This window comes from Scyliorhinus canicula, chromosome 2 (genome assembly GCF_902713615.1).
Source record: "Scyliorhinus canicula chromosome 2, sScyCan1.1, whole genome shotgun sequence".
NCBI lineage: Eukaryota > Metazoa > Chordata > Chondrichthyes > Carcharhiniformes > Scyliorhinidae > Scyliorhinus > Scyliorhinus canicula.
Genome location: NC_052147.1, coordinates 23,029,780 through 23,055,587, shown reverse-complemented (window position 1 = coordinate 23,055,587; position 25,808 = coordinate 23,029,780). Strand labels below are relative to the sequence as shown.

At 48.9% G+C, this 25,808-nt stretch overlaps 1 protein-coding gene across 1 annotated transcript in view; it reads right to left on the bottom strand.

The window, feature by feature from the left end:
* Positions 1 to 25,808, bottom strand: part of si:dkey-288a3.2 (protein phosphatase 1 regulatory subunit 37) — a 300,610-nt gene that overhangs the window by 183,294 nt on the left and 91,508 nt on the right. The window contains exons 5-7 of the mRNA XM_038821518.1: positions 12,759 to 12,804; positions 5,011 to 5,111; positions 1,980 to 2,099 (exon numbers count right to left, since the gene is read on the bottom strand). Coding sequence (XP_038677446.1) covers positions 1,980 to 2,099; positions 5,011 to 5,111; positions 12,759 to 12,804 — 267 coding nt within the window. The remainder of the gene's footprint in view (positions 1 to 1,979; positions 2,100 to 5,010; positions 5,112 to 12,758; positions 12,805 to 25,808) is intronic.

The window sequence follows — 25,808 nt, the reverse complement described above, 5'->3', positions numbered from 1 at the left end:
TGAAGGGTTACAGGGCTGTGGCTGTAGTACATGCCCCTTTTGAGATGGTGGACAGGAAGGAACAAGAAAGATCCCAGTCTCAGGAGAATAGAGGTTATGGGTTGCAATATAGATCTGGAGGTTTTAAGGTATAACGGGACAAGGCTACAGATTGACTTGATGATGAGAAGGATCTTGGAATTGAATTGCTTGAAACTTGGCTTGGCAAGGATGGGTGTTGTGGGTTTTGTGTAGGAGGCAGCCAGATTATTGAAGGTTGTGAAGGTGGGGAAGCTGGCGAGGAGAGCATTTTTTTTTTCAAAGTGATGCTTGAGGTGATGAAAGATGGATAAAGGTTTCAGAGGCAAGGAGGAGGAGGTAAGGGTGTTGGCAGGCAATGTTGCAGAAGTGGAAATAGGCAGTATGCCACTGGGTTCAATCTGAGCATGAAGTGAGGGAGGATGGTGGAGTCACAGCCAAAAGCACACTGGTGTTCATGGGAGCCAAACAAGATGGCTTTGGACTTGTTGAGGCTGACCTGGAGGGTATGTCTGCCCATTCATCACTTGATATCAACAAACAGCAAATATAGCAACGGGAATTGGATTAGCTCAGTGTGCGCGGAAGATGACAATGTACTTACGATTGATGTCACTGATGATTAGCCTGTTAATAATGAAATGGAGGGAGCTTGGCATGCAGCCCTAGGACACATCAGAGGTAACCATTTGAGCATGAAGAAAGAAAATGTATTGATGCCTCTGAGGCAGATATGACCACAACCATAAAGAGCTGCACCGCATTGGCAGACATGAAGGAAAGAAAGTTAGAAGAGAATGAAAGAGTTAATTGTGTGAAAGAAAAGGTCTTGCATTTTTATGCATCCATCAAGTGTCCCAAAGCACTTTACGACCAATGAAGAACATTTGAAGTTATTACAGAATATGGGCAGTCAATTTCCATGCAGCAAGCTCCCACAACAACAAAGTGATAATAACCAGATTATCTGTTTTTCTGATGGTGATCGACGAATAAATATTGGCCAAAAGAACATAGAACATAGAACAGTACAGCACAGAACAGGCCCTTCAGCCCTCGATGTTGTGCCGAGCAATGATCACCCCACTCAAACCCACGCACCCACCCCATACCCGTAACCCAACAACCCCCCTTTAACCTTACGTTTTAGGACACTACGAGCAATTTAGCATGGCCAATCCACCTAACCCGCACATCTTTGGACTGTGGGAGGAAACCAGAGCACCCGGAGGAAACCCACGCACACACGGGGAGGACGTGCAGACTCCGCACAGACAGTGACCCAGCCGGGAATCGAACCTGGGACCCTGGAGCTGTGAAGCATTTATGCTAACCACCATGCTACCGTGCTGCCCCAAACACGAACAGGGATAATTTACCAGCTCTCTTGGAAATAGTGCCACAGGATTTTCTGCATTCATTGCATGGGCCTCAGTTTGGTGTCCAATCTAAAATGCAGAACCTCCAACAGTGCAGCACTCCACCAATCAATACTGCACTGGAACATCAACCCCGATTTTATGTTTATGTTCTGTTGTGGGTCTTGGACCCACAACGCTATGACTCAGAGTGAAGGGTGCCATCATCTGAGCCACAGCTAATAGCATGAGAGAGAGGATTGAGAACTGGAGTGGGGGTGCATGGGAGAGGTGTGGGGAGGGGGGGGGGGGGCAGGGTGATGGGAATAGGGAGCAACAAGGCACAGCTACAATATCACACAGAGTGCTATTGGTGGCTTTGACCAGGTTAATCCCACGACTGTAGGAAAAGTTAGTAATGGATCAGAAATTAATTTGAACAAGTTTTAGTGAAAGATTTGATGTGTAGTTGAGTGGTATGGGTGTCTTCAAGGATTAAATTGTTTCTAAATTGCACTTGCATGGCAAAGACTAACAAAGGTTTTCCACAAAACTGGTCATGGAGCTTCACCAAGGCATAAGAGAAATATAGAGTGCCATTACCTTCCTAATCAGCTGAGCTGCTGCAATCCAGCCTCTGCTTCCAATATGCTTGCTGAAGGAGATACTGAGGTGTACTGCCGAGTCATAATACTCCATTATATCAAACAATGCGGAAGCCCCCTGAAATCAAGTTATTATTGTATTAATCATACATTTGAAATCATCAAAACATCTGTTTTCTGCTGGACTGTAGCTTTCTTTATTAGAATGTGTATTTGCGTTTCATTGTTCCTCAGGTATTGGCAACAACTGGTAGTCTTATTGATCGGAAAAATCATAGTTGCAAACATGAATTTGTTTTGAGTTAGCTTATTCTAGTCAATGGAATTCAAACTTGGGAGGTTCTGTAATGGGTGGACAATCCAGAAAGCAAATTGAAAATCTGGTCCAGGGTCTTCAGGGTGCAAGATGAGTAGGAGAAAATCAGAAGGGAAACTAAGAAAAATTGAGTGCCATGGTAACTACTACAATGCTTTGCTGTAACTTTGCTTCGGGGGATGAAATATTTGTTGTGATTGAAGGTTGTCACTCAAGGTCTGACAGTTGGCACATAGGGGAGGATATGAATGTCAGGGCAACTTTAGAACAGGTTTGACTGCATTGGTGGATGTCTTGGGCACCCTAGTCTCATCTCCCATGTCTCACAGTCAGGTTGCTTTGAGGGGCAATGCTGTGGGTCTCTCTGGAGAATAGGCAGTAAGCTGCAACCCCTGAGTGCCCTGGTCCTTATCATCAACTTCTCCACCACCTTCCTTCTCCTGTGTCACATTATTGCTACAGTGGATCAGCAGAACGGGAGGATCACAGGCAAGAATCAACAGCACCATCCTTTTGGGATTAAGGAGGTTGAAGGATGGTGGCCAGACTTTGACAAACATTGTGCAATGTTTTCTCCATTAGGGTAAGAATGGCCAATAAAGAGTGGGCAGCATGGTAGCATACTGGTTAACACTGTTGCTTCACAGCTCCAGTGTCACAGGTTCGATTCTTGGCTGGGTCACCACCTGTGCAGAGTCTGCAAGTTCTCCCTGTGTCTGCGTGGGTTTCCTCAGGGTGCTCCAGTTTCCTCCCACAGTCCAAAGATGTGTGGGTTAAGTGGATTGGCCATGCTAAATTGCCCTTAGTGTCCAAAACATTTTAAGTGGGGGTCACTGGGTTACGGGGTAGTAGATACGTGCGCTTCAGTAGGGTGCTCTTTGGAAGGGCCGGTGCAGACTTGATGGGCCGAATGGCCTCCTTCTGCACTGCAATTTCTATGATTTTTTTAAAGGTTTTACTTGTATGAATCTTTCGAGGAATTTCAGGGCAAGTAGCTCAACGTCTGCAAGATGCCGCCAAACTCAATGTGAAAGAGCTGGGTGTCTTCCCCATTGTGCTCCATATATTGGTCCTCAAAAGCGGCGGGGTGTCTCATGTTAGGAAAGGTCTCTATGATGTCCAGTCCTTGGCAAACAGTGTGCAATGTTTTCTCCATTAGGGTAAGGATAGCCAATAAAGAGTGTGTAGGAAGTGGCATGGGAGAGGTGAAGAGATGTGGTGTGTGAGGTTGCAATAAAGGAAAAGGCTTTGGTACGTTCACACCAGTTGCTATGTATTGGTGGAGCTGTGCATCAATATTGCAGGATAAGGAGCAGACATGCTTTGAACCAGAGAACATTGCAAATTCAATCCACTCAGACCGACAATTTAGACCTCCCTGAATGTAATTAGCTTGTCTAGCTTTCATCAGTTTTATGTTGTCATGCCTCTCTTAGCTTCGATTGCTGCTGTTTTGTCTTCAATATTATCAAAAGAAATTAAACATCTAGATTACGAAACCAATGGTGGAATTATTGAGGTGCTATTCATACATAGCTTTCTTATTGGATCCCAGAGATTGGAATTAGTAATTAAACCTTCCAATTTAAGCTGCCTGACTGCTGCATTGGGATCCATTTCTGAAGCGCCCACCTCCTCCCCAGTCCAGTAGCCAGCTATAAGAGGATGTGTGAATATTGCTCAAAGCCCTGTCTAAAATAAGTAAATAAGGCTGAGCCAAGGAGTTGTATTCGGGTCAACTCGAGGCTACTTGAGTGGCTGGAAGCCTTCTATCACCACGCTTTCAGTAACATTGCCCAGAGAAGGAAAGCTAACCCACATTAATATTAATATCTTAATTTCTAATGCTGCTGAGTGACAGAGGTATAATTTCCTACTAACCGTTCAAATATGGTGCAAGTTGTGTTTGGCAGTTAATATTGCAGTGAAAGCTCAAATCTGCCACATGTTGATTTAAGAGTGGTTTCCAATTATAATGCTCCAACAATGTTTTAGGCAGGCTACAGGCTGGCGAGCATGCAGTGTGATGTGTAATGGCTACACTTGCGGTGTCAAATCTGCTTCATCCAGCCAGCTAGCCCTCTGAAGCTCCTTGTCCAAAAATGAATTGCTTCACCGCCCCCTATCCCTCATCCTTGATTACTGCACGGAGCACAGGGCCACCGACATTTGAGGGCAAGCATTATTAACCAACAGCACTCGCTTCAGGACATCTCATCAGCAGAAACAACCAACCTACCGGGAGATATAAAACAAACAGCATTGGCAATGCCCTCAGCATCTCTCATATCCAATATCGCTGCTGTAAAACTTAAAATTCATTACTGGGATATGGGCATCACGGACAAGGTGAAAGGTAAAGCCCATTCCTAGTTGCCTTTGATAGGATGACAGTGAATGACTGCAGGACTGTACATGAGGTGAAGATGCTCCCACAATGCTGATAGGTCGGGAGTTCCAGAATGTTGACTGAGCAATGATAATGTGGCAATATGTGCGCAAGTCTGGTGTTTGGCTTGGAGGGGATCTGAAATACTGTGGATTACTGAGGAATGTCCTGAGCGGAAGGGCACAGGGGGAAAAGGGTGTTCGCCTGTCCCCTCACTGAACGAATTGACAGCACCGTTCGTTAATTTTATTCCCCAGGAGCAGGTTTACCAATGCTGGTCACAAGCAGCAGCACAGACACAGCAAATTCTGCTGATACCCTTACATCTTCATCCAGCTTCACCCACTCCAAGTTAATCAGTTTAAACTGCACGCGTCTGAAGATTTCTTCAAGAGCCTCGCAGCTCTCATAGTCTAACTTTTCACCTAGAAAATAAATGTGCTCAGTTTTATTAGAGATACAAATAATAGACTTCGATAAAACACTGTAAGTTTAATTCAAAACAAACACCCATGAGACACCCTGATTCCCAAGCTACCTTTGCTGTGGCTTCTCTAAACAAGAGCAATAAACTAATGTCAGTTAGTGCCAAATCTCAGGCAGCTTTATATACCCAACAAAATGAATTGTAACTGCGCTAAGCCAGTGCACTCTGCACATTTCTTGTTGTTAGACAGATCTCTGTCCCTTTATTTAGACTGCATTCAAACTCAGGCTCCAGAGGTGAAAGGACCAGTGATTTGGCATTGACATTCTGTTATTATATAATGTCAGCATCAATCAGTTGCTTCTTTTTTTTTAATCCATTGTCAGAACCTTACTTCAGCAAATGAAGTTGTTGCACCTCAGCCAACTTTTAAGTACATTTATTTGGTAGTTCCAAGGAATAGCTCTAGGCCATAAGGAAATGGTTCAGGCTGCCTGAAGAGAAGTGGACAAGGCAGCTAATGCTACCTCTAATAGATGCAGGTAGCAGTTTATTAGTCTCACAAGGGTAGCGAAGGCAAGTCTACGTACCCTTGCCAATACATGTCCTCAAACCACCCAACAGCATTCACTCAATCTATCATGTCTCGTGCAATTTCTTTCTTTCAAAGTCCTGTCATAATATACATCTATGTATATAATGGAGTGCAGACAGGCAGTGATTGACACACAGGATGACCAGTAAGCACACAGAACAGAGCAGCCAATCACCAGACAGGACACTACCACTATAAAGCCAGAGGGCACTAGGTTTCCCGCTCTCTCTGGACACAGCCACTGAGACAGTCAGAGTTTGTGAGCTAGCCAGTGCAAACACCATGCGGTAGCTAGTAAGTCTGGTCAGGCTAGTACTAGGTCTCCAGATAAGTCAGCATAGTGTCAACCCACAGTTAAACATGTATAGTAGTTAAGACGTTAAATAAAATCGTGTTGCATCTTATCATGTGTTGGAGGTCTGTCTCTCGCTACACTACATCAAGTGCAGTCCACATCGACCCAGCCTGCCCAACACATCAGTCTGGATGTCAAAGGAACTCACATCTGCAAAGGGAACCTTCAAAGGGCAGCAGGGTGACACTGCTGCCTCACAGTACCTGGGACCCAGGTTCGATTCCGATCTCAGGTAACTATCTGTGTAAAGTTTGCTCTTTCTCTCTGTGCCTGCGTGGGTTTCCTCCGGGTGCTTCGCTTTCCTCCCACAGTCCAAAGGTGTGCCGGTTAGGTGGATTGGCCATGATAAATTGCCCCTTAATGTGGGGTTACTGGGCCTAGATAGGGTGGTCTTTCGAAGTGTCGGTGCAGACCCGATGGGCCGAATTGCCCCTTTCTGCACTGAAAGGATTCTCTGAACCTCTGTAAACACTCAACACCTTCTTTTCCCAAAACCATGCTGCAAAACCACACTTTCCGTCACAACGGACAAGCTCGCCTTCAAAGACGTTTGATTCAAAAGACCAATGAATTTCTATGTGATGCACAATCAATGGACATGAAACGAAAGGCTTTAATTAGCAAGAAGTGAGCCCGGCAGCAGACGTACAGGAAAATGGCGGGCTGCCGGGGAACACGGGTTCTTATACCCACCTCGTAGGCGGAGCTACCTTCCTCTTAGCCAATAGGGATAAGAGGCACACGATACCTGGGCCAATGGGCAGCGAGTCCTCTGCACCAATGGCAGCTCACACTCCCAGGTACCGTAATACCCCTAGTCATACTACCACATTCACCCCTTGTTGAGAAAGGAACGGGGGGGGGGGTGCTGTACGTATGGGGAATACGGACATGTGGGGGGGGGAGGGTGTCCCCTGCGAGCATATAAGAGACTGGTAGTATGACTAGAGATGTTGGATCATACCTTTTCACTGGTGGCTGCCCACTGGCCCGCAACTATTTACAGGGTTGAGTCAAGACACAGTAACTATGTACAGTTTGGAGAACAGAACAAAAATAGAGAACAAGCAAAAACAAGAGTCCATCAACAGTTCACATGGATTCAATCAGCCGATCGGGTGCCTTGGACGTCCTGTGCGACCTGCGGAGCTCTGCTGGCGACGTTGGAGTGGTGGTCATCCGTGACTCCAGGAGCGCTGATCCTGTTCTTGAGGATGCGTCCGTACCCCTAGTCAGAGTGAGCGGGGTCCAGGCTGGGGGAGGGTCGTCCTGTCCACTAGGCAGCACGTGTAAAGGTGTCGATGGGGCGGGGGGGCGCCTGCCGGGGGCAGTTGGGGTTGGGGGGGGTTGGGGGGGCTAGCGCCGCGGGGGGGGGGGGGGCGGTGGCCGGGATCCGGCGGGTGTAAGGTCCCGTAGGGAGACCGTGTCCTGTCGGCCGTCGGGGTACTCCACATACGCGTACTGCGAGTTCGTGTGGAGCAGCAGGACCCTCTCGACCAACGGGTCCGACTTGTGCACCCGCACGTGTTTCCGGAGCAGGATGGGCCCGGGGGTAGCCAGCCAGGTCGGGAGCGGAGTCCCTGAGGAAGATTTCCTGGGAAAAACAAGAAAGCGTTCGTGAGGCGTTTGGTTAGTGGATGTACAAAGAAGTGACCGGATTGAATGGAGGGCGTCTGGGAGGACCTCTTGCCAGCGGGAGTCTGAGAGAGTTCTGGACCGTAGGGTCAGCAGGACGGTCTTCCAGACCCTACCGTTCTCCCTCTCGACCTGTCCGTTACCTCTGGGGTTGTAACTGGTCCTCCTGCTGGAAGCGATGCCCCTGCTGAGCAGGAATTGATGCAGCTCGTCACACATAAAGGAGGACCCCCTATCGCTGTGTATGGAAGCGGGGAACCCGAACAGGGAGAAAATGGTGTGGAGAGCTTTGATGATGGCGGTTGTGGTCATGTCAGGGCAGGGGATGGCGAATGGGAAGCGGGAGTACTCGTCAATCACGTTGAGGAAGTACGTGTTGCGGTTGGTAGAGGGGAGGGGACCTTTGAAGTCCATGCTGAGACGTTCAAAGGGGCGGGAAGCCTTTATCAGATGCGCTTGTTCGGAGCAGTAGTACGGTTTGCACTCCGCGCAGATGTGGCAGTCCCTAGTTATTGTCCTGACCTCCTCGATGGAGTAGGGCAGGTTGCGGGTCTTTATAAAGTGGAAGAAGCAGGTGACCCCCGGGTGGCAGAGGTCCGCATGGAGGGTCCGAAGGCGGTCCACTTGTGCGTTGGCACAGGTGCCGCGGGACAGGGCATCGGGAGGCTCGTTTAGCTTCCCAGGACGATACAAGATGTCGTAGCTGTAGGTGGACAGTTTGATCCTCCACCGCAAGATCTTGTTGTTCTTTATCTTGCCTCTCTGTGCGTTGTCGAACATGAAGGCCACTGACCGTTGGTCTGTGAGGAGGGTGAACCTCCTGCCAGCCAGATAGTGCCTCCAATGACGCACAGCTTCTACAATGGCCTGTGCTTCCTTCTCGACCGAAGAGTGGTGGATTTCGGAAGCTTGGAGGGTACGGGAGAAGAAGGCTACGGGTCTGCCCGCTTGGTTGAGGGTAGCCGCCAGAGCTACATCTGACGCGTCGCTCTCGACCTGGAAGGGGAGGGACTCGTTGATAGCTCGCATTGTGGCCTTTGCAATATCTGCTTTGATGTGGCTAAAGGCCTGGCGGGCCTCCATCAACAGGGGTAACGTGTCTGATTGGATTAGGGGACGGGCTTTGTCGGTGTAATTGGGGACCCACTGGGCGTAATATGAAAAGAAACCCAGATAGCGCTCGAGGGCTTTGGGGGAGTGGGGAAGGGGGAGCTCCATCAGGGGGCGCATGCATTCCGGGTCGGGGCCTATCACTCCATTATGCATGACATAGCCGAGGATGGCTAGACAGTCGGTGCTAAACACGCATTTGTCCTTGTTGTAGGTGAGGTTCAGGAGTTTGGCGGTTTGAAGGAATTTTCGGAGGTTGGTGTCATGGTCCTGCTGGTCTTGGCCGCAGATGGTAACGTTATCGAGATACGGGAAGGTGGCCCATAAACCGTATTGGTCGACCATTCGGTCCATCTCTCGTTGGAAGACCGAGACCCCATTTGTGACACCGAACGGAACCCTTAAAAAGTGGTAGAGCCGCCCATCCACTTCGAACGCAGCGGTCACTTGCGCGGCTGGGGAGCTGATGGTAAGGGAACTTGAGGTCCACCGTGAAGAAGACCTTGTACTGCGTGATCCTGTTGACCAGGTCGGAGATACGTGGGAGAGGGTATGCGTCCAGCTGCGTAAACCTGTTGATGGTCTGACTGTAGTCTATGACCATCCTATTCGTCTCCCCGGTCTTTACTACCAGCACTTGTGCTCGCCAGGGGCTGTTGCTAGCCTCGATGACCCCTTCCTTCAGAAGCCGCTGGACCTTGGACCTGATGAAGGTCCGGTCCTGGGCAATGTACCGTCTGCTCCTGGTGACGACAGGTTTGCAATCTGGGGTGAGGTTTGCAAACAAGGACGGGGGATCGACCTTGAGGGACGCGAGGCTGCAGACAGTGAGGCTCTGGAGGTTACACTGGAAGTCTGAATGTTAGGCTCTGGAGGTTACACTGGAAGTCTAATCCCAGGAGTGCTGCTGCGCAGATGTGAGGGAGGACGAATAGCTTGTAGTTTTTGAACTCCCTCCCCTGGACCGTGAGGTCCGCTATGCAGCACCCTGTGATGTGTACCGAGTGAGAACCGGAGGCCAGAGCGATTTTTTGCTTAACCGGGTAGACAGGAAGAGCGCAGCGTCTTACCGTGGCGGTGTGGACGAAACTCTCTGTGCTCCCGGAGTCCAGCAGGCAGTTTGTCTTATGGCCGTTCAGCAGAATCTTCGTGGTCGCTATGGAGAGGGTACAAGGCCGCGACTGGTCCAATGTGACTGAGGCGAGTCGTGGCAGATATTTAGAGTCATCATCAGGCAGGGAGTAGTCACCCGTGGGGTCCTCGGTGTCGATCCAAGATGGCGGTGCCCGTCAGCTGCACATGGTGGAGGGTGGACAAAAATGGCGGCACCCGTTCCCCGCACGTGGAGTCGGGGGTCCAAAATGGCAGCGCCCAAGGGTCGCAGATGGCATTGAGGGCATAAAATGGTGGCTCCCGGGGATCGCACGTGGCGGTGGGGGGTGGGGGCAGCGAGGTCCGTGGGCCGCAAGGGACACCTGAAGAGAGCGGGGGGAGGTCCCGCGGTCGCTGCTTGGGACTGCAGCGACCGCTTTAGCTTGGCAAATGGCCACAAAGTGGCCCTTCTTCCCGCTGCCCTTGCAGGTTGCGGAACGGGCCGGGCAACGCTGACGGGGGTGCTTTGCCCGGCCGCAGAAATAGCAGTGGGGCCCCGCAGGTTTTTCGGGGCGCCCTGCGGCGCAGGCCTGGGGGGGGTCCGAGTCCGTGGGGGTGAGAGAGGTCGAGTTCCACGCTGCCCAGGGGGCCGCCGCGCGGTCGGGGGCGTACGCACGAGTGTTACGATTCGCAACATCTAGGGAGGAGGCGAGGGCCCGTGCCTCCATGAGGCTTAAAGTTTCTCTCTCCAACAGTCTTTGGCGGATCTGCGAGGACTGCATACCCGCAACAAAGGTGTCTCGGATCAGCAGTTCGGTATGCTCAGCAGCAGACACCTGTGGGCAGCCGCAGTTCCTCCCCAGCACAAGGAGGGCACAGTAAAATTCATCCAGGGCCTCACCAGGTATCTGCTGCCTCGTGGCTAGTAAGTGCCGAGCGTAGACTTGGTTCACCGGCCGTATGAAATGTCCTTTGAGTAAGTCCATAGCCGCGTCGTAGTCAGTGGTGTCCTCTATGAGCGTGTACACGGCGGTGCCGACGCACGAGTGGAGGATGTGCAATTTCTGTTCCCTCATCGGGACGTTTGAACTATTGAAGCAAGCCAGCCAATGCTGAAATGCGGCTGTTGCATTTGCTGCGTGCGCGCTGAGTCGAAGACACTCCGGCTTGATGCGAAGCTCCATCCTTTAAAATCTTGCTAATTAAATTGATGCACAATCAATGGACACGAAACATAGGTGAAGTCCGAAATGAAAGGCTTTAATTAGCAAGAAGTGAGCCCGGCAGCAGACGTACAGGAAAATGGCTGGCTGCCAGGGTACACGGGTTCTTATACCCCGCCTCGTAGGCAGAGCTACCTTCCTCTTAGCCAATAGGGATAAGAGGCACACGATACCTGGGCCAATGGGCAGCGAGTCCTCTGCACCAATGGCAGCTCACACTCCCAGGTACCGTAATACCCCTAGTCATACTACCACACTATGTATCATAGAATGCATGCATTCTCACCCTCCAAAGGAAGAAACAAAATGGACCATAACGAGCACCAAAGAAATAAAACTGGGGAGTGGTAGTAGTGCTGAAAAGATGAAGCATGTTGAAGAACTGTGGTCAGGCAGGCATAAAGACCTGTAGAACAGGCTGTGAGCCTGGACTGGCACACTCAATACTGTTATCCTGGCAGTAGTGGGTTGGTCTTCAGCCACCAGTAGACACATTTTGCCAAGAGCCTCTTGAGGGAAGAGCAGACCTCTGAAGTACTGTGAGGGAAGTCGAAGCAAGGCCTTTTTAGTGAGTGGGAATGAGAATCTGAGCAAGGGATATATTCTGTGAAAGCTGACTCTAGGTGCATCCAGTCCAGCCTTTTCCCGACCCTTATCCTCGCCCTCTTCACAGTATAGGACAAAATGGTCCATGTTCCCAATGCAAAGCAGTAATATTAACAAAACTGAATGAATGAACAGAAATATCCATGACTGAACTTCCAAAGTACTAAAGAGGCAAAGTAACAACTTTCAGCGGCAACACACAAAATGGCCTTTTAGATTTAGTGTTCATATCAGGGTGGTGCCTTCCTGTTGCTCCTATCTCCACTGATTCAGTGACAATTATTATTTGGAGCTGAAGTTGGGGAGGGCTGGATTACAGAGTTTAACCACATCCTATCGCTGCAAGTGCATGATAGCACCTGCAGGATCGATGATTGTTCTTTGAAGAGTAGGAACATAGGAATTAGGAGCAAAAGTAGGCAATTCAGCCCTTCGAGCCTGCTCTGCCATTCAACCAGATCATGGCTGATTTCTTCCTGGTCCCAAATCCACCCTCCTACTTGTTCCCCATACCCCTTTAACCTGTTTTTTATCAGAAATATATCTAATAATAATAATATGCATTATTAGTGTCACAAGTACACTTACATTAACACTGCAATGAAGCTACTGTGACAAGCCCCTAGTCGCCACACTCTGGCACTTGTTCAGGTACACTGGGGGAGAATTCAGAATGTCCAAATTACCTAACAGCTCTTCTTTCGGGACTTCTGGGAGGAAACCGAAGCACCCGAAGGAAACACACGCAACCGCGGGGAGAAGGTGCAGACTCCCCACAGACAGTGACCCAAGCCAGGAATCAAACCCGGGTCCCTACTGTTGTGAAGCAGCAGTGCTAACCACTGTATTACCGTGCCGCCCAATCTCCTTCTTGAAGAATAATTCAGGCGCAGATTTTTTGTGATGTATTTGGGATGGATAACAACAAAGAACCTATTTTACTTCCTGAAACCTGCTCCAAAGCAGGCCGTAATTTGGCCACAATTGCTGTGGAGTTAAAAGAAGCTAGCATTCAGAATATGAACTTACCTTTCATATCCAAACATTTGTTCCTTTGATTCACATCTGTAATCTCCTGAAAGACATAAACAAAAAGGATTCAATTTCTGGCACTTTACCGTCAATTAAATACTTTTTCAAATGCAATCATTGCTAACAGCCTCTTGAGGAAAGAGCAGGCTTCTGAGGTACTGTCAAGGAAGTCTAAGTGAGGCCTTCTCAGTGAGCGGGAATGAGAATGATGAAATGTAACAGCCAACATGCACTCAGCAAATTCCCACAAAAAAACAATGTAATAATGACCAAATCAATGTTCTTATTTGTGACGTTGACTGAGGGATAAATAGAACATTGGGAATCACTACCCTGTTCTTCTTCAAAATAGTGCCACTGAATCCTGTCGATCCGCCCAAGCAGGTAGATGGTGCCTTGATTTCACGTCACATCTGAAAGAGGGTACCTTGGACAGTACAGTTCTCCTTTAGTACAGCACAGGTGTCTAAGTCTTGGCTTTCATCTTCAAGTCCTGAAATGGGAATTGAAACCAGAACCTTGCGATTCAGAAGCAAAACTGCCACCAGCTCAGCCACAAGAGATGTACTCTAACCGAATGGAATAAATTATCGCTGCCATTTTGTTTCAGTTAGTAGCGTGGCTCTCTCTAATTCAGAAGTTTTGATTCAAGCTTTTGCAATTTAACTTAGGCTGATTCTTCGGTGCGGCATTGTCAGAGGGTCAACTTTCAGATGAGATACAAAACTGATTGCTTCAATTAATATAAAATGTTGGGGCGGCACGGTGGCACGGGGTTAGCACTGCTGCCTCACCGTGCCAAAGACCCAGATTCAATTCTGACTTTGGTTCACTGTCTGTGTGGAGTTTGTACTTTCTCCCCATGTCTGCGTGGGTTTCTTCTGGATGCTCTGGTTTCCTCCCACAGTCCGAAGATGTGCAGGTTAAGTGGATTGGCCATGATAAATTGCCTCTTAATGTCCAGGGATATGCAGGTTAGGTGGGGTTACCGTAATAGGGCAGTGGAGTGGGCCTAGGTAGGGTGCTCTCTCAGAGGGTCAGTGAAGACTCAATGGCTGAATGGCCTCCTTCTCCACTGTAAAGATTCTATGATCCTGTAGGGATTCTATGATTCCTTTGCGCTATCAAAGAAGAGCAGTCATATCTGGTTAGCATTTCTCTCTCAACCGACATCGTCAAAGACAAATTAACATTAATGTAATTTGCTGGTTTTATGATCTTGCCGCGCAAAAATTGGTTTTCCAGTTTGCTTACAATATAATAAAGATTGAAAAATAACTTACTGATTGTGAAGTTTAGTCACAAATTTGTTTCACTTAGCTCTGCTCAAACTATTGCTTTGTTTTGGGAACTTAAAAATCCCAGTGGGGTTTCCTCTCTGAGCATATAAGTTCTCTTTTTACATGCATAGTATCATTGACATGCAGAAACTTATCTACACTGTCACCAGTCTGGAATGACTAGGACCAAGTCAAATTGGATTTTGGAATCTTCTGAAATGTAGAATGATGCTGGAATATCTCATTACAAATGTGTAAACCAGAAACGCCACAGATATAAATACCTAACGGAGGCACAAAGCAGTGAGAAAACATTATAAAGCAGTCGTAACAATTGTTTTACCTACCCAAATATTGTATCCTCCATGTGTCCACTTCCAAAGTACTGTACTAAAATGGTACCTCAAGTTGCTTGGGTCTCCTCCAAGAGCTCCCAGAGAACCAGCGTTTAGATTTCCTGACTTGAAAGATTACGACACATTTACTAGTTGATCTCCTGTGACCGCACATGGGGAATGAAGTGTGCAGTCACAGGAGATCAACTAGTAAGTGCGTCATAACCTCTCAGGTCAGGAAATGGGGAATGAAAACCCAATATAGTCTTCAAGTGACGCAGGGTAAGAGACTGGGAAAACGTTCAGCAGGATGTGCAGACATAATTCAGTTCCCAACATAAGGTAATATATGCTGTCCTTATTTTATACGATACATTGTTGTCATATTATTTACAATTAGAGATGTTTAGTAAGCAGAAAAGTAGAGTTGCTCTGCAGTGGAGGCTGAGGGGTTCAGCACTGAAGAATTAGAATCAACAGTGTGATTACTGCTATGGGTCCAGACAAGAACCCCAATTTTGGCTAAGATCCTGGATTCAAACATTTGGTAAAGCTGAGAGGAAGTGATAACACTGATTAGTAGAAAGCTTTTATGTTAACACAAATTTTAATTTGAACACATTAGCAACAAAAAAAATGGCTTTATACTTAACAGTTATGACAGCTTAACTTGCTTCCTGAAGCCTGCCTCTATATTCTGTTGTATCATTAAAATCTCTGATGCCGCAAGCATTTTAGATAAAGGAAACTGTAGCGATATGTACGACTGACTGGTAGAAGGGGCTGACACCGTACTGGACGCAACAAGGATGAAGTGCGAGGGGGACCTGGGGATCGAAATAGGGTGGCGATTCTGGAGCAAGGCACTGTATAGGATCAACTCCACCTCCACGTGTGCAAGGCTCAGCCTGACGCAACTAAAAGTGGTACTTGGAGCCCACTTAACAAGAACCCGTATGAGTTGATACTTCCCGGAGGTGGAGGACAGATGTGAACGGTGCCAAGGAGGCCCGGCCAACCACGCCCACATGTTCTGGTCTTGCCCCAGACTTGTGGAGTACTGGACAGCCTTCTTCAAGGCTATGTCCAAAGTGGTGGGGGTGAGGGTGGACCCTGCCCGAAAGTGCCGGTCTTCGGGGTTTCAGACCAGCCAGATCTATTCCTGGGGAGGAGGGCGGACGCCCTTGCCTTTGCCTCCCTGATCGCCCGCCTGTTCGGCTGGCGGTCAGCAGCATCACCCAAAGCTGCAGACTGGCTGTCCGACCTCTCGGAATCTCTCCAAATGGAGAAAATCTAATTCGTCATCTGAGGGTCAGACGACGGCTTCCACAGAACGTGGGAGCCGTTCACCCAATTGTTCCAGGTCCTGCTTGTGGCCAACAAACAAGCTGAAGAACAGCCAGGCAGCCAAGAAATGGGAAAGTAGCCAAAGCATGAGAGGGAGAGATAGACTGGGAGAGGGGGAGGGGGACAGCTAAACCTAAGAGGAAGGAAAGGCGAACCACAGGGGGGGGTGGGCAGAAGCGGGGAGAGGGGGGGGGGGGTAGAGTGAAGAGACAGGGAACAATAGAGGATAGCCAGGGATGGGGAGGGGGGGAGGCAGGGAAATGTTAACAAACTTGGCATCCACAGGAACAGAGAAAACGGGGAAGACGGGAGGGCCGCAGAAGCGGAAGTGCGCACGAGACGACAGCGGCAGCGAACTCCATCTGGGAGAAGCAAGGGACAACACCACGAACGGATGCCTACATATGGGTGTAAATAACTTTGCCAAGTGTACAGAGCTGCTGTTGTTGAGCGGGGGCATAACACCGTCCCTTGACTTCTCGGGGAAAATTAAAACGTCAGCAGCAGCAGCAATCCATGGGGGGGTGGGGGGGGGGGGGGTGGGGGGTGGGGGGGGGGGGGGGGGGTGGGGTGGGGGGAGGGTGGGGGGGGGGGGGTGGGGGGGGGGTGGGGGGGGGGTGAGTGTGCCGATGGGAGGGTGTGGGAGGACTGTGGTGTGTGGGGTAACATCTAGTTGATTGTTGTTGTATATTCTCTTTCTGCACCATGTTAATGTTCATTCTAATTTGCTGTGTTAAGATTACTATTTATATTACTATTTATTATGAAAAATTTTGCAAAACTTTAATTTAAAAAAAAGAAGCAAAATCTCTGATGCGTTCAAGTTTACTTACTCAAAAGTTTTACTCAGGTGCCCTTATTTGCGTGATGAACAAAGGACAAAAAAGGGTTCACAGTTTAACACAATTTTATTCACAATTGTATTACTCAGGAAAATATGACTCAGACACACAGCTGAGCTCTGGGTTTTACCCACACTTGGTGAAGGAGGCTGGCAGGCTTCGATCACTCGATGTTGATGTCTTCTTGTGTTCGAAACCCAGGATCCTTTCTTCTTGCGATGGTTGTGCCTGGGCAACTCCTAGGCTATCGCTCATGGTCTGTTCGATGCTCCTCTCTTTATGCTGGGAAACTAGGATTGAGTCATATGTATACGCCCACCACTGGCTATTGTCCGAGCCAGACCCCATTGGTTAATGGGAAAGACAGGATACTCCTGTTTATCCATGATGGTTCAATCAAGTCCCATTGTCTTCTGAAACTCCCTGCGCGGGATTCTCTGATCCTGAAGCAAAGTGTTGACGCCGTCGCGTTCCATGATGGCGTCAACATGACCTCAGGAGCAGTGATTCTGACCCCTACAGGGTGCCAGTACGACACTGAAGCGACCCACGCCGCTCCAGCTGCCGATACCGGCGTCAAATCGGCGGCGCAGGTCTGCACATACGCGCTGCGACTGGCGCCAATGCGTGCATGCATTGCAACATGGCGTAGGGCTACAGGGGCCAGCGCGGAGCAAAAGAGGCCCCCCCCCGCCTGAGAGGCCGGCCTGCCGATCAGTAGGCCCCTATCGTAGGTCAAGCCACAGCAGATGCCCCCCCCCCCCTCCCCCTCCCGGGGCAGACCCCCACTCCCCTCCACCAGGCCGCCCCCGGATGGATGCACGCGGAGGTCCCGCCGGGTAAGATCACATGTGGATGGCGTTGGCGGGTCTCGAAATTTTTTATGCGGCCACTCGGTCCATCCCGGGCAGAGAAGCGCCGGGGGGGGGGGGGATGCCTAGAGTGGCCCCTGATCGGCGGCACACTGGCGGCAATGGCGCCGGGGCGGCATCGCGCGATTCGCGCCCGGCCCGGTGGTTCTCTGGCCTGGCGTGGGCTGGGAGAATCCCACCCCCTTCGTCAGCTCATTAAGGAGTCTGATGGCTTCTTTTGTCTGTTCTTCGTCCTGCTGTAAAGTTGGTCACCTGTGTCTGGGCGTTTGTTACATATTCATAGACTTGGAGTAGTGGGTAATTAAAGTCTATAGAGCAATAACAGGTTTATGCCTTGACTTGGGTGCTTTTGCGCATGGCCAGTATCAATTCCAGCCAGGGTCTCATGAGACAGTTTCTGTTCCTGGCATATGTGTATCTTCTCAGCCTGTTTTCAGTACCATTATTCAAATTAAGCAAACCCAATTTTTCAAATACCACTTTTCAAATACCCCTCTCCACCTTGTACCAGGGTGTACAAGGTGGCTGTCATAATATCCACTCATGTATATCATGAGATGCAGACAGGCAGTGATTGACATCAGGATAACCAATGAACACACACCACACAGAATAACCAATCACCAGACAGGACACCACCACCACTATAAAGCCCACAGGGCATTAAGGCGCTCTCTCACAGGACACAGCTAGGGTGATAGTCACAGTGCACAGGCCAATGAACATCATCACCATGTGGTAGAGGGCTAGTCTGGTCAAGCCAGTAGGAGGTTATCAGTTAGGTTAATAGAGTGTCAACCCACAGCAGATTATGTACAGCAATCAACAGGTTCAATAAAACAGTGTTGGACCATCTCCTGTGTCAGAAGCCTGTTTCTCATTTTACTGCATCCAGTTGCAGTCGATGTTAGACCAACACAGATAACACATCAGTCTCAGTAAGCCAGTAAGAGGTCATCAGTTAGATTAGTAGAGTGTCAACCCACAACTGAACATGTACAGCAGTCCACTAGTTAAATAAAACAGTGTTAGATCATCTCCTGTGTCAGACGTCTGTTTCTAGCTTTACTGCATCCAGTTGCAGTCAACGTCGAACCAACCTGCCTAACACATCAGTGGGGTCCTCCTCCCAGCAGGGGGATGCAGCTAGTGTGTGTTGTCCTGAAGCCTTCAGTCTGTCAGTTTCACAGCCTGTCTGTTATAGAAAGTGTTCACATCCCTGAATGATTCTGGAACCTGTCATTTTATTAACTGTGCACAGCCCTGAACGAGACTTCTACCTGTATGGTCAGGAAGTGAAAATGAGCACTTAGGTTAGTGGCATGGGGGTATGGAACGTCTGTGTGTTTGGAGCTCATGAGGTAGGGCAAGAATGTTATGACCCTGAACCTGTCTAAGGGGCTTGTTGGATGAGACCCTGAAACAGAAGTCAGGATGGTAATCAAACTGGAGGGCGAGTGGTGGTGGGGTGGTGGTGGTGGCGGGGGGGGGGGGGGGGGGGGGGGGTTACTGGTGGGCAAGCATTTAGAGATTATGCAGTAGCTGCCCAGGAATCTTATGTGCAAAGACATGAACAAAGAGATAGCAGGATAACACAGTCTTATTATGAATGGTGCCTATTAGTATTGCCTATCTCCGCTACAGAGAGTAATTGTGCCTGCTAACGCATGTTGCTCTTTTACCTGAACCACCAGACGTGAGTACTTTTCATGTATTGGACAAATGACCTCACAACCAGTATGTTAGTTCAATTATAATTTATTATTAGACACAGGCTTGGTGCCATGCGTAATAATCTACACGCGGCTACTTACTAAACTAGACCTAACAACTAAAATGACCTTTACTTAACTTCTAAGTGACCGGCTCTGTGCAGGGCAGTCAAGGCCTTTATCTGGATCCTCACGTGTTTCGGCTAGAAGTCTTCAGGTTCGTCTCACTGCGGCTCGCCCTTCAGGTAGCGATTGCGGGTCCTTGAACTTGGCTGGTGGATATGCTGCAGTTGGTCGGAGCAGAGGCCGGTGCCAAAAGAGGCCGAATACTGGTTGCGCAGTTCTTCTTATCCTCTGATCTTTTACGCCCTTTTGGGCAGTCCCAACTTGGAATCCAATGGATCGATAGGGTTTCGATCACCCTAATCGATTCTGGCCAAGGGCGGGTACCTCGCTGGCTTGGGCAGGTCCTAGCTGCTATTGTCCAAGGCACGTATGCATTTCCAAATATGGTAAATAGGCACACACCTCCACCCCCCGCCCCGAGTCTGCTACTGTTGTTACATTTTGATCTGTGTCCCATTGTCTTGGGGAAATCGGTGATTGACCTTTAGCAGGTGTGAGTTTCTGGTTTCCCTTTGCACAATGCACAGGGGCTGTGCACCCTCTGTGTCCCAACCCGACCATAATTCCCATTATCCTTTGTGGGCGGCCATTTTAGATGGCCACACATTCCTGAGAGTCATGTCCGTCAAACTAATTGGCCATCGTGTTAAGCCTTAACAATGTCAGCTGCCCACATTCTCAAATTTAATGGGTTGCAAACTCATGTATCAAGGATTAAAAGGTGGGTGCAAGGGATTGAGAGGGTACATGTGTGCATAATAGCCAGCACCCAGTGCCTGCCATAGAGGAAACAGTAACCCTCAATGTGTACATAGGCTCCTCATTGACACTGCCCATGAGGGAGGGGTACCCATTGAAACAGCCTCTCAGAAACCCTTCTGATGTATATGTTGAGGGACAAAACAACAAAACAGGAGGAAAAAGGGCAAGAACGGGGCCAGTCAAGCGATGAGGTTGGAAGGGCAACAGATGTGTGAGGCAGTACTGGCTGCCAGAGCAGGTGAAGGAATGACAGCTTTCAGATCCAGGAAGACAAGGGGTGTTGGGAGAATCAGAAGGTAACCAGCTGAAACAGCAATCATATGTCTTTCTCTCTGTCTCTTTCCCTCGCAGTGTTCTGAGCTACCAAGGGATGGAACCAGTGGAGCTGGAGCTTCTACTAACAACTGTGCTGGAGAAGGGCAGGCTGCAGCAACTATGCGAGGCCGTACACAGGGAGAACCCAGTGCCAAGAGGGAGTGCAGGGCAGGCTCAAGGGCCAGCTGCAGTTCAGGCCGGACAGGGGGCTCAAAGGTAAAGGAGGCCAAGAGTTTACCGAACTCGTGTGTCCTTCACGGATGTGTTGGACAACATGTGCCGCCGGAGACTCTGCCTCACAATGGAGACAGTGCGGTACTAGCACGACATTCTTTCAAACTTGGAGGAAGGTACCCCTTCCCTCTGGCCAGGAAGGTCATGGCAGCCCTCAACAAATATACCACAGGATCGTTCAAGGGCTCAGAGTGACCATTGTTGCATCTCGCAGTCTTCAGCCCACAAATGCATCCATGACATCACGAGTAAACTCTATGCCGGGCATCTGAATACATTAGTTTCGACCTGGACCAGGCACATTAAGACAAGAGAGAGAAACAGAATTTGCTTCCATCACTGGGCTGCCACAAGTGCAGGGGACCATTGATGTAACAAAGTGCTTCTATGCACCCGTGACATCAGGGAGTCCCGTATATTAACAGAAAGGGTTCCACTCCCTTAATATGTAGATGATTTGTGACCACCAGGTGAAGATCATGCACATGTGTTCACATTTTCCACTGAGTTTTGCCCTTGGACAATCTCAAATCCCTGGGATATTCGATGGTCACACCAGGCTGCAGGGATAGCTTGTTGGAGACAAGGGATACCTGCTGAGGTCTTGGTTAGATAGATAGATAGAACAGTACAGCACAGAACAGGCCCTTCGGCCCTCGATGTTGTGCCGAGCAATGATCACCCTACTCAAACCCACGTATCCACCCTATACCCGTAACCCAACAACCCCCCCTTAACCTTACATTTTAGGACACTACGGGCAATTTAGCATGGCCAATCCACCTAACCTGCACATCTTTGGACTGTGGGAGGAAACCGGAGCACCCGGAGGAAACCCACGCACACACGGGGAGGACGTGCAGACTCCGCACAGACAGTGACCCAGCCGGGAATCGAACCTGGGACCCTGGAGCTGTGAAGCATTTATGCTAACCACCATGCTACCGTGCTGCCCACGGGTTGATGACGCCTGTATGGAGGCCTGAGAACGAAGCTCACAGTGCCACCCTGTCTGTGATTGAGCAGTGCATCGGGCTGCTGAAGATGCACTTCCGCTGCCTCAACTGACCTGATGAGGCCCTGCAATACAGTCCAGAGAGGGACTCACACATCGTCGTTGTCTGCTGTGCTGTCCACAACATAGCGCAGCAGCGGAGTGACGTCCTCAATAAAGATGACCAGGAGGAGTAGACCATCTTCTCTGATGAGGATGAAGTCCAGGAGCGAGAGGACAAAGAGGAGCTGGAAGATGGGGGTGAGAAGGAGGCAGGGGCGAGTGTTCACATGGGCAGGAGGACACCTAATCAGGCTGCTGGGCCTGGGAAATCCTTCTGCATGCTTAGCATGTCAATGCAGGAAAGTGAAGCAGGGAAGCACGGTAGCTCAGTGGTTAGCACGATGGCATTACAGCGCCAGGGTCCTAGGTTCAATTCCCAGCTTGGGTCACTGTCTGTGCGGAGCCTGCACGTTCTCCGTGTGTCTGCATGTGTTTCGTCCGGGTGCTCCGGTTTCCTCCCACACGTCCCGAAAGACGTGCTATTAGGTAATTTGGAAATTCTGAATTCTCCCTCTGTGTACCCAGACAGGTGCCGGAATGTGGTGACTAGGGGCTTTTCACAGTAACTTCATTGCTGTGTTAATGTAAGCCTACTTGTGACAATAAAGATTATTATTATTATTATGACAACCCACAGTGGGGAAAGCTCTGATGCTCCTCAGCTTTAGCATGTGTCTGACTCCTGCCTGTCTGCCACCAGTAACTCCCTGTCTCATGCACATGAGAGGGGAGGGCCACATCCCTTTGACCTGTCACTCTAGAGGGGCACAAGATGTTATGGCCTAGGGTTCATTGAATAATTGCAGAATTCTTCCAGGGTGTATGTTACTCTCCACTGTGGGCGTCCTACCCATTTGCCTCATATTGAGGGACTATGGGAATAGCCCTTTCCAGATGGAATGAGGACCTATCCCAGTGGGGGGAGGGTCAAAGAGAGTGATGCCTTAAGGTTGTGAACAACAAGAGGTTTTAATAAGGTAACTTGTGCTTTTGTGGCAAATGCTTTTGACCCACAACTATCAATTCCTAACTTCAGCAGCGTCCATTCTGTGTCCCTAAAACTCTTTCATCCTGCAAGGCCTCCGGTCATGAGTAGCTGTAGCCCCAGAATAAATATCAGAAGTGGAGGCAGCCTGCTGTCTTCCACACCCTGTTGCCTGAGATGCCCTTGGCGGACGTCCTCTGGAGGGCCTGGGACTGGAGGGACCCTGCCGAGTTTCAGGTGGCACTGATGTAGCGTCACTCTGTTCTATGTGCTGTCCTTGAGGAGCAGCGGAATCAGGAAGGGGTATTCAGAAGGCCTGGTCTCTCCCAGAGTCTTCTGGGTGGAAAGCCCGGAATGTGCTCCAGCCCTTCCTCCTCCCTTCAAGTGCTTGTGGGCCCCTGGCTTATTCCATGAGATGGAGGGCCAACTGGAGTGAGAGCCAGAAGTCTCAATGTCATCTGGCGCAGCCAGCCCTTGAGGCCCGCCAGTGTCAATATGGTCTCAAAGCCCTCAGCCATGATCCTCAGGGACTGAGCCATGTTTTGGAGCTCGTCCCTCATGCCTCTGATGTCTTGCCCCAGGCTTGCCACTGTGGACGCCACCCTTGGCCTGGGTGCCACATAATGCCGGAAAAATCTCCTGCGATTGAAGGCTTTGGGACTCCTCAATTTGGCCTTACAGTCGCAGGAATGTCACTGACAACACCTCCTGGTATTCCGAGCTCGGGCTTTGCATCTCAAGAAGCTGAGGGACGTATGTGTCCAGAGGGACGGCACCTTGTTCAGGCATAGCAGTGTCCAGAAGACCTCTGGCTGTCCAATCCTGATGTGCATCAGAGGCTGTTAGGTGCTCACCAGAAGGCCACACATAACAGCATTCCCGTAACAGCCTCCCTGAACAGGCTCCGGAATGTGGCGACTAGGGGGCTTTTCACAGTAACTTCATTGAAGCCTACTCGTGACAATAAGCAATTTTCATTGTTATTTTTCATTTTCATTTGCATTTTCATTTCACCCAGAAGCCTGCCTACTAAGATCGTCCACCGAGGTGATTGTCTCTGTGATGGTGGATGGTGTGGGTGATAGCCGTGACGGATCATCCAAGTCCTCCTTGGATTTCTCCTCCGAGCTGCGGTTGAGTGTGGCGGAGGGGTATGTGGTATGGTTAGCTCTGCTCGTGGACTGACAAGGCTCAGTGGTTGATGTTCCTGCAAGAATAGGGACATGGTTTAAGTACATGGTCTGGTCGAACATTTGAACAATAAATATCTCACTTCAGACTGGTTATGTGGATAAAGGTGCAGTGGCTCCTTACTTCAGTGTCACAGGCCAACCTCACACTCCGTGCAGGCCCACTCCCGATCCACCCCTGCGTGTTCCATGACCCTCTCCTCAAAAGGTATGGGGAGCCTTAATTGGGGCATTCCACCACCCATCTTCTCTCTCTCTCTGGTTATGGGCTATCCTCTCCTGCAGATCATAAGGCAATACTTCAGAAAATGGCCATGAAACATGACAGTCAGTTAAAATTGGCAGGCATAAAGGGAAACGTACAGTTGGATGATAGTGATGAGGATAGTGAGAAAGAGCGTCATAGTCGAAGGCTTGGTGGGGATCTATTTAAATATCTCAGAGCATTGCCAAGGTTTGATAAGAAGGAGGTAGAAGCCTTTTTCATTTCATTTGAGAAGGTAGCGAAACAAATGAAATGGCCACAGGACATGTGTGTATTACTGATTCAAACAAAGCTGGTAGGTAGGGCTAGTGAAGTGTTTGCATCACTACTGGAGGAGGTATATGGGACGTATCAGTAGGTGAAAAAATCCATCTTATGAACTAGTGCCTGAAGCCTACATACAAAGGTTTAGAAATGTAAGGAAAGACTTTGGTCAAACATACATGGAGCTTGAAAGGATCAAACAGAGTCATTTTGATAGGTGGATAAGAGCTTTGAATATAGACCAAATGTATGAAGCTCTCCGAGAAATTAAACTTTTGGAGGAGTTTAAAAGTTCAATTCCCGATGTAGTGAGAACTCATGTGGAAGAGCAGAGAGTTAAAACTGTGAGGTTAGCAGCAGAAATGACAGATAATTATGAATTAGTACATAAATCAAAACTTGGTTTCCGACATCAGTTTCAGCCTGTGAGGGATAGAAACTGGGGACATGAGAAATACTCAAGTGGTAAAGGTAAAGGTGATCTGATGGGAGATAATAAGGAGAGTGTACCTCAGACTAAAAAATAAATCCAGGATGGTGGAAAAGAAATGAAACATTTCAAATGTTTTCACTGTAATAAACTAGGCCATGTAAAGTCACAGTGTTGGTGGTTGAAGAAAAGCACTGGGAAGGCTGATGTGGTAAAACAGGATAAGACAGTGGGGTTTGTTAAAGTGGTACAGGAAAGCCCAAGTGAAGCGAAGGAGGTGGGAAAGATCATACAGCCTGATCAAGAGGTGATTGATAAGAAGGCGCTAGATGTCTTTAAAGAATTTACTTGTGTGGGTAATGTTTACTCATGTGTAACAGGAGAAGCAGGTGAAGAAGTCACAATTTTAAGAGATACGGGAGCTAGTCAATCTTTAATGGTAAGAGATGAGGAGTTATGTAGTTTGGGAAGAATATTGCCAGAAAAGGTGGTAATATGTGGAATTCAGGGTGAGAGGAGTAGTGTTCCATTATATAAGGTAAGGATGGAAAGTCCAGTGAAGACTGGTGAAGTGGTAGTAGGAGTAATAGAGAAACTAACTTGTCCAGGAATACAGTTTATCTTGGGTAATGATATAGCTGGATTGCAAGTGGGAGTGATGCCTACTGTGGTTGATAAGCCAGCGGAAAATCAGACAACTAAAGTTTTGAAGGACAAATATCCTGGGATTTTTCTGGATTGTGTAGTAACAAGGTCGCAAAGTCACAGGTTAAGACAAGAGGAGAAATCAAATAGTGAAGATGAAGTTGAAGTGCAATTATCAGAAATTATTTTTGATCACATGGTTGAAAAAGAACAAGAACAGGTGGAGGATGAGGCAAATATTTTTAGTTCAGGAAATTTGGCGGAGTTACAACAGAAAGATGTAGAAATAAAACAGATGTATCAGAAAGCATATACGGAAGAGGAATCTGAGTGTAAACCAGAATGTCATTACCGTAAAACTGATGTCTTGAGGAGCAAATGGAGAC